Source organism: Triturus cristatus, chromosome 3_2, assembly GCF_964204655.1.
Source record: "Triturus cristatus chromosome 3_2, aTriCri1.1, whole genome shotgun sequence".
In the NCBI taxonomy this organism is placed as follows: domain Eukaryota; kingdom Metazoa; phylum Chordata; class Amphibia; order Caudata; family Salamandridae; genus Triturus; species Triturus cristatus.
In genome coordinates, this window is record NC_140584.1 from 229,138,156 (window position 1) to 229,151,344 (window position 13,189).

Genomic DNA, 13,189 nt, shown 5'->3' on the forward strand with positions numbered 1-13,189 from the left:
TACTGCAAAGATGAATTATAAGGGGACTTCAGACATGCCATTATATCAATATTAGTCATGGTCAAGAAAGATGTCACATTATCCAATTTCACTCAACGTAGAAATAAAAGTGCTGCAAAGGTATTGACAAGCAGAATTTCGAAATTAAACACAATACTGAATCTTATTGAGCATTTATGCTGCATTTCACAATAATCCATAAGGCTAAATCAGGGTAGGCTTTACAGCTGACTGGACAGGACAAGAAATTTATGGAAACCACTAGTGAGCCTCTCCTTTGCTGCTGAAAAGTGATTTGATTCCACCACCTGGGATTATTGGTGTTGGTCAAGACTTTTGTGCTTGGATCAGCCTAATTCGTGCAGCACCCACAGTCACAGTAAAAGTGAATAGGACTCTGTCTCTGGTTTTCAGATTAAGGAAAAGTATGAGGCAGACATACCTTCTTTCCCCAACCCTGTTTGTGATGTCATGCTGGTATGCCAAGTAAGGTCAACGGCAGAGCTCACATTATCAGTTTGATGGTAGAAGAAAGGTTAAAATCTCACTTCACACAGATTAAATCCTTTTACATGAAGCAGACCCACTCCTTCTGAAAACTTCAGAACTACTTTCATTATTTACAAGTGTAGAAATTATTCGAGTTAACTAATTAACTGGGCTAAATTCATAGTCCAAAAGATAATGACTGTAGCATAGGAGGCTGCAAATAGAAGGAATTAAGAGGACTATGGATGGGTTATTGTGAGAAACCAGGACTTTTGAGCCGGGTCACTACCCCCTACTTCTTGCCCCATCCTGACTACTAGGTGCTGGTTTTCAGACTCTGATTATGTCCTGGGCTCTGCTAACCAGACCTTAGATTAGATTAGAAGTACATGGTAATTAGGTATAAATTTATAATTGGTGCTGACAACCTACCTGTTAGTCCCTAGTGTATGGTAGGGCATGTAGGCTTTAAGGCCCAGTAGACTTAATGTACTTAAGTGTGCACTATTGTAGTGACTGCTGCCATTTTAAAAGTCAGCCTAGCCTTGCTACCTTGTTTTATATACAAATTCGACTTTGGAAATAAAGGTAATTCCAAAGTAGTAAATTACCATATTTTTACATTCAAGTCACCTCTAAAGTCTCCCATTGGGCCCCTTGGAACTATAAGCAGGGCCATTATAGCATATGTTTTATATGCCCTAATGAGGGACAAACCGCCAATTTAATTCATAGAGTGGCTCCATATGCTAACAAAGGATTATGTTAATCAAGTATAATCGATAGAAAGGAGATAAAAATATAGGTCGAGGACTTAAAAGAATAGTTGTGATAAATCCAGCAACTTGCCATTGTTAGATTTGTTATACCTTTTACAGAAAAGAAGATATAGAACTTTCGTTTCAGTGAGCCAAACTACAGCCTTCCAGCAGGCAGGCTGAACCATGCTGTCTTAATGAGGTGTGACATGGTCTGCTAGAGAGACATATGATTTACTGTGGGAGGAGAACTGAAACTGCAGAAGCAGAGGGCAGGATGGGGGTAGAGTGGCCAAACTGGTCTTCAAAGAGGGAATGAAATTTGGGCAGTTCGCAGCCTCAACCCAGCCAGACAGACAATTAGATTAGTGCAGGGGCTGAAAGGGGACTGTTAGGGAATCTTAGCCACACTAGTGGGTTGGCATAGCCAAATCTTAGTCTTCAGGAGGATTTTCAACATTGTGGATTATGGAAGGATAATGCTTTCTGGGACAAGAATATAGCACACTTTAGAGGAAGTGGTCAAATACCTTGGGTGGCACCCTGCATCAGCCGCGGCCCGTGGAGGGAGTTCCGTGGGGCGGTAAGGCGGGGCGGGGGAGGGGCAGGGTGGGGCGTTCTAAAAACCAGAATATGGATAATTGCAGGTAAGTAAACAATTAAATAAATAAAACAAATTTCGTAGCGCGTGCTGAATCGCACGGGATCCACGGGCCGCGGCTGCCCTGCATCCCATTGGTCAGTGCTGTCTCCCTGATTGATGCCCAGGAACACTCAATACATACGGGAAAGTTGCTAAGCAACTCAGATCTGCTGCCTTAAACAACAAGGAAAAGAAAGACTACCCTGCTGGAACCCTGATCTGCACCCGCATGACTGTACTTTGAAGGCCTGCACCTGCTTTACAATCTGCTACCATAGCCCTAAGGACTTTGCCTGGTTTCACAAGGATAAAGGAGTGGACTCCCTGAAAGATACAGGTTAACACTGACCACCTGCATCATCTCCACCAAGAAATCCCCATCCTGGAGTGTGTCCAGAGGACTTTTAAGGATTTGGCCAGGCGCATTGTGGGAACTGTAGTCTCAAGGACATGTCAGAGCTCCTAGACCCTTGGATTGGTGTTTATGACATTTTCATCCAACAAGAGGAACTTCAAGAATAAGTTCCAGAAGTTTGGAGAAGTTTTAAACAACTTTTGCAAAAAGCTTTATAGTTGGCGAGGTGCTTTGTGGGAGTTATATTCCCAGACCCAAGAGGCAAACCAGAGCACATGAACCCTTGGCTGGTGCTGTGAACCACTTTCCTGCATCAAGAAAAACACTTCTGGGGGTAAGTGTTAAGAACTCTTGGCTTTGTCCTGGTCCAGCATGACCTTTTTAACCCTTTGAGGGCTATTTGATTCTAAGTGCTGGTTTTACTTTGAATATTTACAAATTCATGTCTCTGGTTCCCTACATTTGATTTTTATCGTTTTGTTGTCTATTTGTTCGTAAAAATATAACCATTTTGTATACATTGGTGTTGGGTTTTTATTGTGTGTTAAGTCTTATTCATTTAATGTATTGGTGTTTTTAAATGCTTTTAAACCTTCCTGCACAAGAACAATCCTGAGAGGCATATTCCTCCTACTTTGTATGCTGCAGAATGCAGCACACTTAGAAATTCATGAGGAGAAATAAAGATATTTCTCCTCGTTACTTCTCACCTGATATGGTGTATCTTTTTGCTCAGTCCCAGGTCTACCAGTTCTGGTAAATCTGGGAATGCTCCGCAAATCATGGAAGTTGCTGAGGAACACCCAGGCTAAGTCCACGAAATGGCTTCCTAGGGCAAAGTAAGGCAACAGAGCAATTTGCACTGAGCTGCCTTTCACCAAATTTATGGGGCCACGCAAAATGGCCTTGCGTAGTTTCATAAATCACATGCAAGGTTTGAGTCACTCTTGCACCACATTATGCAGTGCATGAGCGATGGAAACTAGCTTATAAATAGTCCTGTAATGTCCAATCCAGTGCAAGTCTACTTTCTTTTTTTTAAGTTATTCATTTTAATCTTAGCAGAACTTAAAATGGTACATACGGAGTAAGCAAATCCACAGGTATGCACTATGGAATCTAAAGTGTTCTTTACAGAACAAAAACATGGAAGTAATCAATATAAAAACTCAGACAGAGGCTCTATTTTGCAGCAGAGCATCTTCCTGCCATTCTGTGGCCCATAGGTCACTGCATACCAAATGGATATTCAGTTATTTTCCAGGGATAGCAATGTTTGATAAGCGGACCCACCAAACTATGTTTGCCAATAGTTCACATTCAATGTCTTTCAGACATATGGAATTACCTGATGTGGTGCATACCTAGAATTACAAAGCACAGGGATTTTTAGCATATGGGAAACAGGGTGAGCTCTTGTGCTCACCAGGGCTTGCTCAGGCAAGGTGTAGCAGCGCTTTCATAACAGACACCTCCAGCACCCAGTCTTCTCCAGCAGTCATGGTGGAAAGAACTTCCTCCTTTGGTCTGCAGTGCTTGCATAATCACAAAGAAGGTAAAGTCAGCATAGGATGTCTACATCTTTTTCATGGTAGTGTCTGAACTGGGAAACCTTTACTCTGCAGGTTATCCTGGCAAGACAGACACAACCCCTCCACTGTTGGTCTTGAGTCACTTGTCAGACAGGGGGATGGTGGATCCTAGGCAATTCATTGCTCTGCCCAAAGGCCTTCCACATTTCTTCTGAACCCTCTGAACTTCTCATCACACTGGTTCATCCACTGGGTTTTCCTCTATGGGCAGACAGACCACTGCAGAACACAGCTCTCTCCTCTTCCCTATGAACTTCTTCCAGTCAGTCCTGCAGAAACCAGGTCATGTCTGCCTGCCTTGAGAAGACTGGCTATCTTGGAATGCAGTGGATCTTCTCTTAGGGCTCAGAAAAAGTTCAAAATGGCACAATGTGCATAAGCAACCAAATCACATGCTCCAAGCTCCTGATGGATCACAAAACATTAAAACCAAAGATATAATAGAGGTGTTTAGGGTTTTCTATAAGAATCTATATATGCCTCAAAACAAACTGGATAAAGTTGGGTGTCTCGATTTTTTTAGATCCCGCCCTCTGGCCTCCATTTTGGAAACAGTTAGAGAACGCCTAAATAAACCAATTACATCAGAAGAGATTATCAATGCAACAAAATCAGTTGGTTCTGGAAAGGCTCCAGGACCCAATGAGTTCACCATTAGTTTCCATAAAACTTTGACACATGTGATCATCAATCACATCAAAATTGCCTTGGATCACTTTACATTTAGCGACGGGGTTTCGGGAATGGCCTCCAATTCCACAATTGTTGTCATTCCCACAGAGGATAAGGACCACTTTGATCTGAAAAACTTCCAACCAATATCATTATGAAATATGGAAGAGCCAAAATCTTTTCAAAGATTCTCACCAAACGACTGGAACCCTCCATCCTTACACTAATTTATAACTCTCAAACAGGAATCGTTAAGTGAATAATTGCTAGAGATAACATATGCACATTTTGTCATATAATTTAAACCCCCCGTCTCTCTTTGACGACAACAGCCACGATTGCTCTTGACGTGGAAAAGACTTTCAACAAAGTTTCCTGTCCTTTCCTGCATGCAATGCTTGAATCTCATAACCTTGGTAATTCATCCACCAAGGCATAAGACAGGGTTGCCCTCTCTCCCATTTGTTATTTTTACTAACTATTGATCCTTTACTTACACTACTCAATTAATCTACAGCCATAAAAGGTCTCCAATTTGGCTTCAAAATGTATAAAACTGTAGCTTAGGTGGATGAGATTCAAATTTTTTAGTGAAGATATTGAGAATGTGATTCTTAGCATCACTAGAATTATTCAGACGTTTTCTCAGGTATTCAGTTATACATTAAAAAAGGTAAGACTTAAGTCTTCCTGTTAAACCCTTCATGCTTCTCCTCACATTTGGGTGAATCTGGTCTTAAGTGGCAACCCAAATGACTCAAATATCTAGGGATTTGGTTCTGTAAAGACTTATCTGAGATGCCAAAGTACAATGAATCCTAGACCATTTCCAAAGTTAAGGACATACTTTCTTCTTGGTCACCTAAATTCATTAATTGGTGGGGAAGGCTTCAAACACTCAAAATGATGATAAAGTCCATTGTGAATTTTGTGTCCGCTATGCTTCCTTGGAAACTATTCACCGCAGTCGTTCAGGATAATGACAAAATACCCTCTACATTTGTATGGAATAATAAAATAGCTAGGATCTCATACACAGTTCGTAGAAAGAACTGTGATTTGGGGGTTGCAATCTCCCATATTGGAGCCTGTATCAATCAGCCATTTTGTCAGCATCACAGGGCGCATTATGGTTCGCCCCATCTCCCTGAATTCTCCCAATAGGGTGAGATAGAAAGTGCCCTCTGCGCATCTTTTACTCTATCCGCCCTTACCACAGTGTCATAGTTTAAAGTCCCACACTCTGAGATGATACTCTCAGATACTATAAATACTCTAAATCTCCTGGATAAATACATGCTGGTTCCCTTACACACCTCTATGCTAGCTTCATTATAGAACAATCCTAAAACAAGAACTGATATAGCAAGTTACATTCCCATTACACGGGCATCCAAGGTTAGATATTAGAGACTTATTTGATGACAACAGCAGTTTAGGCCTTTCTTAAGGTTAGCACATTTACACAATCTCTTTTACATACATATTTACAGCTTTCTGAAACTTAAAGTAAAATTGTCTACGCTTAGACGGGCCGAATACCCGACTCTTCCTGCACGTTTGACATTCTTGGCTGTGTGTAGGCCACATTGCCTCCAAAATTCACAAAACGTTCTCAAATCCTCCACGACCTCAACAGTGATTCCTCAAAACAAAGTAGACCCACCAATTTGACTTAGATGTGTTTTTACGCATCTCAGAAGAACACTGGCAGAACATTAGTAAACTCTACTTAAGCAATAAAATAACGCCCTCTCTCCTCCAATCAAAATTCTTCTCTATGGACTTACTACATTGGTCCGCAGCTAGATTACATAAAATAAACTTATGAGAGAATGACAATTATTGGAATTGTAATGAGGGGATTGACTCTCATCAACACATGTTCATCCAGTGCCCCCTCCTTAATCCGTATTGGGTTAAAATCCAGACTCACATATCAGCTATTTTTAATACCCCAATATTGTTAGATTTTCCCACACTGATTTTAGGCACTTGGGCTTTTAGGAGTAAGTGTAACCTTAGAAGCATAGACATGGCGTTGCTGGGTCTCCTTATGTCAATCGCTGGGAAGGTCATCTTGGCTGAATGGAAATCCTTCAACCATCTTTCTTTCCATACATGGTGGGCTTGGGTCTATTTCCTGAGAGATGCACATGAGTCATAATCCAACCAACTGAGACTCCCCCAAATGTCCTCTGGTGTCTGGTACTCTCTAAAAATGTAATTGGTCTGGAGAAAAGCTAGCAGTTACACCCATCATAACCAAGTCAGGGCACTTAGATAATATCCCATGCCTGGAATGGTTATCGCACTTTTCCCTCACCCTTCTTACCTCTACATTGCCCATTTCCTCCCCGGTTTAAAATATTCATACCTTGTGTATTTCTCATACAGCAGACGTAATTTATAATCTTAATACATAAGATATACTAACCCCTTTCTTTCTATTTTAGGGGGATTTATCTAACAAAAGACTGATAATTGATGATTATACTTTTCCCTGTTTTTTCTAACTTAGGGTATTACTGATTATGTACTATATGCAGTCTTGATATAGGTAGATCTGTATTGTTTAACTTAAGTATGTCTGCTGTCTTTCATGCTGAAGCTCTAATGTACTTCCCCCAATACTTATGCAATATGGTACACCTCTTTTTATGCCTCCCAAGGATTCTGGAAAACGATTGCTTATTTGTTGATTTAAAATGGTAATAAAATATTTAGAACCAAAAAGGAACAGGGTGGGTAAGTTGTGTACAGCATTTTCATACAGGGAATGTGGACTCAATATCTGTGTTTAGAAACTGGTTTGGCCTTTTGTTTTTTCAAAGTTGATTTTTCTTCTCTAGACAGGTGCTTTTTGCCCACTGATGTCCCGCCCCCGCATCAGCCATTGGCAGTGATGATGCTGATGCTTGCTCCAAGTACCCATAACATGAGCACAATAAGAGTGAGGCAGCATCGTCAGACTTCTAGCATGGACCATTCCAAGCAAAACAGATGAACCAGACTTTCCCCTGAAACTTCTTTGTCACTAGAATCAGTCTCTGCTGTCTCACCATTAACAAAATGGCACTGCTCATTAAGAGCCAATCAGAAATTCCTTGCTGAAAATGGCTTATAGAATTTCTAATGGCAGTTCTATTTCCATCCTTCTACACATTGATGTCTTGAGTTACTTCCTCCTCCACAGGAATGCAGGCAGTACCCTTCCACTGTCTGGTGGCTGTTTCAGAGCCTCCATCTTAATATACCAGGGGAAATGACAAACTGGAGATCACTGGTAACAGCATGCATAAACACTCACAGACAATATGGAGTCCTGCTACTGTACAATATACATGCATACACACGCATTCATAGCTAGCATTTACAAAGGGTTTTTAGTGAAGGGTCTAGTCATGACCCATGAGTTGAACTTTATTTGAGTGAACTGTAGTCTTGTTTATATACAATGGTATGCTTTTGGTGTCTGAGCAAAGCTTTGGGCCTTAATGCTAATATCAGGCTTGGGTGTACATGTAGGAAATTGTGTCTGCTGAGGCCTAATTAAAGGTGCTATGCCAGATTCACTTGCAGCTCAGTCAATGCTGTGGGAAATGTCCTTTACCCTGAAGGTAATGTTGACACCCCATTTTTTAAAACAATAGCCCTTCCTAAACTGTAAAAACGTAAGTTACTACAAAATTGCAGTTTGCGAATACCTAAAAGTAGTACAGCTACTGAAACTGCAAACCTACTCAAAAGTGTAGCTTGTAAATCAAGCCCAATGCTTTTAACTTAAGGGTATGGCTAAGATTAGGATTAGTTGAAGTTTACTTTTGAAATCATTTTCATTTAGGTTTCATTGATTGATATTGGATTAAGGTTGCTTGTTGATGGTTTATACTTTTTGGTAATTTCATTTAATGAAATGTATGCTTTTGGTTTGTATCAGTGTAAGAATTAGGCATTTGCAAAATATTAAACTAAATTTTCTTTAATGATCACATGCCATTTGCTATGGTAAAAATGTGATAATTTTTCCCATTGTCAGTTTACCTCAATCATAAATTTGGTGAGATTTTCTTCAGCATCTAATAGGTTATACGTCTTTGTGAAAAAGCCAAGATATCCTATTGGAGTATGATGTCCCCTATTTAGGAATTTGCATTAGCGCATAATATTGAGTTACATGCATTCAGTGCAACATTTATAAACAGATATAACAGAGGAATAGCTGGACATAGTGCATTGCTTCAGCTAAACCTCTCTGAGAAAAAATGTCATGCATACATTCATGCAATTTAGAGGGTGCAGCCAGGTCAATGGCAACCTAAGAGAGTGTACAAAATGTCTCTCATGTGACAGCCATCTCTAGTTGTGGCACAAAAACTGAGTAATAGACTCTCTTCTTTGCACTGAATTTCCACAAAAAAGCAACTTGCGCAACATACTCCATAAATCATTCTATTAGTTGTGCGACAGAAGCAAAACAAATTCTGTATCTCAGATTTCTCTGCAACATATTCTTCACAAGGGAATGTACAAACCCAAATGGGCATGGTATACATAACAACTATTTATATTAGCTGCCTGTCAACATCCTCATATTGTCTCCCTGGCATTGTCAAGGGCAATGATGGAAATCGTGAAATGCCCTTTTCGCAGCTCTTCGACATCTTTTTAAAATCTGTTTTGCTTGGTAACTTGTATCCTAACATCTAATGTTTTAATCATAATATTGTAAACGAGTCTCCTAATTAACATGTGACATTTTCCAGTTTCAAATATTGTACTTCAATCCTACTGTCATAAATTTATGAATTTTAATTAAATGTGATTAAACTCTAGTTATAGAGTGCTCATAGAGGAATTTTTCAAAAGGTTCAATTGTAAATAAACTAACAATTAATACATTCACAGTATGCTGTTGGGATTTGTTTAACAAATGAACATTTCACTACATAATGAGATTCTAATACGTGCAAATATTTAACATGCTCATTTAGTTCAAGGTAAAGTAATTTAAACCATGATTGTATAGTTTACCATATGATTAATAACTAGGTCACAGAATAACAAATGAACAGTCATCTAATTTATGGTGCATGAAAATGTATTTTTACACAAAAAAGACTATTAGCTGGATACAGCAAGAAAAAAACGTAGCAAAAAGAATAATGATATTGCAACAAATGTCAACAGTCTTATTTCTCTAATATCATTGAAGTTGATTTAAATAAAGGGTTTATTCTATGTGTTTATTAAAGTCTATGGAAGTGGAGCAGTGTTCAAGTACCTCTAAAAGTGTGAACAAAGGTTGTAACAGGTCAAAGCTTTAGACTAATCTGGTTATTAAGGAAAGTTGTGTTCAAGAGCATAAACTGATAAAGTGACAGAAATTAGACCAGCTATCAATAGTTATCTTAACACAAATTTTTACTTTTTCAACAGAGTTCTGTTAATCATGTAATTTGGTCACCAGTAGAGATGCCCTCCTTATTCTGGTGTATGTCTCTTTGCAGAGACAGCTTTTTGCTTTTAAAAGTTCTACATATTGTTGTGGTTTAAGATCCACAAGTTGGTCATACAAAACCGATGATACACCTGACATGAATAGCATATCCTATTTTCACTGCCCAACAGAAGTAAAAACAATACTGTCAAATGACATCCCCTAGCTGTGGAAATGTCCTGGGGCACTAGCATGTCTTGGAATAGCTCCATTATCAACAGTCAAGTTATTCCTCCTTTAATTAAGCAATGTTTTTTCTGACTAAAGAAACACATAGCAAACTTCATCGTTATGAGTAATGTTAGGCTCTTTTTCTTACTTGCGATACACCTTAAAAGTTTTGAGAAATATGTTAATCTCCATTTATGCAACTTTTTAGATATTAGTACTGCCCTGGATACATTTCAGTCCAGCTTTTGGCCTCTCCACAGTATAGAATGAGGTTGTTCCTATTTTGGACATCTTAAGATATGAGAATGACCAGGACGGGTTTGCAGCCCTGGTCTTACTGGACCCCTCACAGGCGTTTTACAATGTTAGTTAAGAATCTGGATCCTTTGGGAGTCTCTTATAAGGTCCTAAACTTGATTGCCTACTATCTCAAAGATCAAGCTCAAGAAGTCCACGTTTCAGTGTATGTCTGTTAAAATATTTTGCGTAGAGCAAAAAACAACAACCATATACTTGTATCTCAATTTATACCAAACAGATTTAGCAAAAAAATATAGATTATGAACATTTGTAATTAAATGAGAAACATATTATTTATAAAGCATGTTTTTTTAAATCGCCCAGTGTTAGGCATTTCTTCAAAACATATATGATACATTAGGGTTAGAATACCTCCAATACCTAATACATTGTACATACTTTACAAAAACAAAAAAAAATCTACTGTCTGTTCGTTACACAATGATTGTTTCTTATCTGAACACCTTATTCACTACCACTCTAGTGGCTACTGTAAATCAGTTTCGCACTTATTTATTATAAATAAGTTCACCTGAATAAAAAAAAGCAAAGTTAAACAAATAAATATATAATAGTAACTATCTTGCCTAGTCTCATGCTATTATATATTCATAAACACCTAAGGGTCGATTCTGATGTCGTTCGGAAATGCTCCGAATTTGATTCCCTTGTTTCTGCCCAAATCGTACACACTTCCCAACGACCTTTTCCAATGCCTGTAAACCGTTAGGGCTGTCTGAAAGGCATTCAGACAGGTTGCGTCTTTCGGAGCCAAATCTTACAGCACTATGGACTCGGTTTCCGAGCGAGCAAGTACGTTGATAGATTCGGACAGCCGTTCTGATTCAGTTTCCCCAAAACGATTCGGCTGCCGGAATCTGTCTTTGGGGGGCCCACAGCAGGCCCGCCTACACCCAGGGCCTTCCCAATGGGGCCCATGGGGATACCCAAGGGACACCACTTTCCAACCATGCACAATGTGGCATGCACCGTGGGGTGCCCGCCAGAGGGTGCAAGGTTTTCCCTAGCCACCCCTTTCTTCAATGGGAGCCTGTGTTCTTGTATGGAACACAGGATCCCATTGAAGTCAATAGGAATTCGGCGAAATCGTATCCTGAAGCATCCGGATGCATCCAAATCTCTCAGTCGTACTCCCCAAATGCGAGTCATCCGGAAAGCATTCCGGAACCGATTCGGTAGGAATGCTTTCTGAACGACATCGGAATTGACCCCTTAATACGGATATGTTTATAACTGTTTTCTATAGGATTGTTTTCTTGCAGATATTGGTTGGAAACCTTACAGAAAAAGATCTCCTCTTTGTCAGATTCATATTATTTCCACAAGTGTTTTAGTTTCAGTGAGAACATATAATTAGAAAGCCTGAAGCACTTTCCTGATTTTGCCCCGCCTGTGGCAATCCTAATCCTATTTTAATGACTGCAGCGCAAATCATTTTGTTGGAAGAAATGATTCCGAGCCATGTCAATGATCTGACCCTTTAACATTATTTCCAACGCCTGCCACAGATGCCTCCTGCCAGTATGGAGCTATTTTATTTTACTGACCTGTAAAATGTTCCTCTCGAGGTGGTGACAGTCCTTGAGAGCGTACAGTAAGATGTCATCCCGGTTTAAAATCTGTTTTTCTCCTCTATCACTGAACCTTGAATCCTCTGCTGTGATTTTATGCTCTCAAACTAATTTTCCTAATTTCCAAGTGTCTCTTTCCTGGGATTCCCACTAGTTGCCTCTCCACTTTCTCCTTTCTCAGAAATCATTCCGTGAGTATAAATCCATGACTATAAAACTTACATTTACACTCATCATATGTCTTTGAAAAAATACAACTAAAGTGTGCACATGGCTTTGAGACTCAGCATCTGTATGAAGAAGACATAGGCCCAGATCATAAGTGAGGCAGAAGAGCATGAGGTATTCACTGAGTCCTATAAATACACAACATTCTGAGTTCACACTGTTAAATGGGGTATAGCAATTGGAACTCCTCTCATTGCAGGAATAACCGGACATTTTTCCTCTCAATAAATATCGTCAGGATTGAACTACCGAAACTGACCTGTGGAAAATTGGAAGAATGTAATTTATCACACTTGATAATTACTCAGCATTACTTATAATTGAAATCCCTGTGAAATAGGATTTTGCACAAAGATCTGTTTTTTAGTTCGATTTGTTGTTGTGACCGAAGTGTTTCCCTTACGTTCCGTTGTTTTTGTTATAGGCAGAACAACTCTGAGCTCTGATGGTTTCGAAAAGCAAAATTGATCTTCTCTCAGGAAGTTAAACATCCGAACAAGGTCTGGAAGAAAAACGATAAATAGGCTTTTTCCATCTTTTAAAGCTTACCTAGAGCCGAGGCTGTGCAAGTGCCTCCATTCCGACAGTAGCTGCTGCAGTGGTTGATTTCACATCTTTCTCCGGAATAATTAGGCCAGCAGTGGCATCTAAATTCACCCTTCTCATTCGTAAGGCACCGGCCTCCATTTTCACAGGTCAGTTTACATGAATCGTCTGCATCAAAATGAAACACAAAGAGGTTGCTTTCTGGCCTAGCCAAGAACTCGATTTCAATCACTCGCATTGGCCTAATCAATGATGACTTGTTCTCACTCTCAGCCAGAGCAGTGCTCTGCACTGTGGAGGGGGAACATCACGCTTTAATACCGGGCAGCTAAATTAACCTGCT

The 13,189-nt window shown here is 39.6% G+C and overlaps 1 protein-coding gene across 1 annotated transcript in view; it reads right to left on the reverse strand.

Annotated features, from left to right (window-relative positions):
- LRP1B (LDL receptor related protein 1B) overlaps positions 1–13,189 on the reverse strand; it is a 3,634,433-nt gene that overhangs the window by 157,095 nt on the left and 3,464,149 nt on the right. Inside the window, exon 84 of the mRNA XM_085647014.1 lies at positions 12,850–13,014. Within this exon, the coding sequence (XP_085503140.1) occupies positions 12,850–13,014 (165 nt within the window). The remainder of the gene's footprint in view (positions 1–12,849; positions 13,015–13,189) is intronic.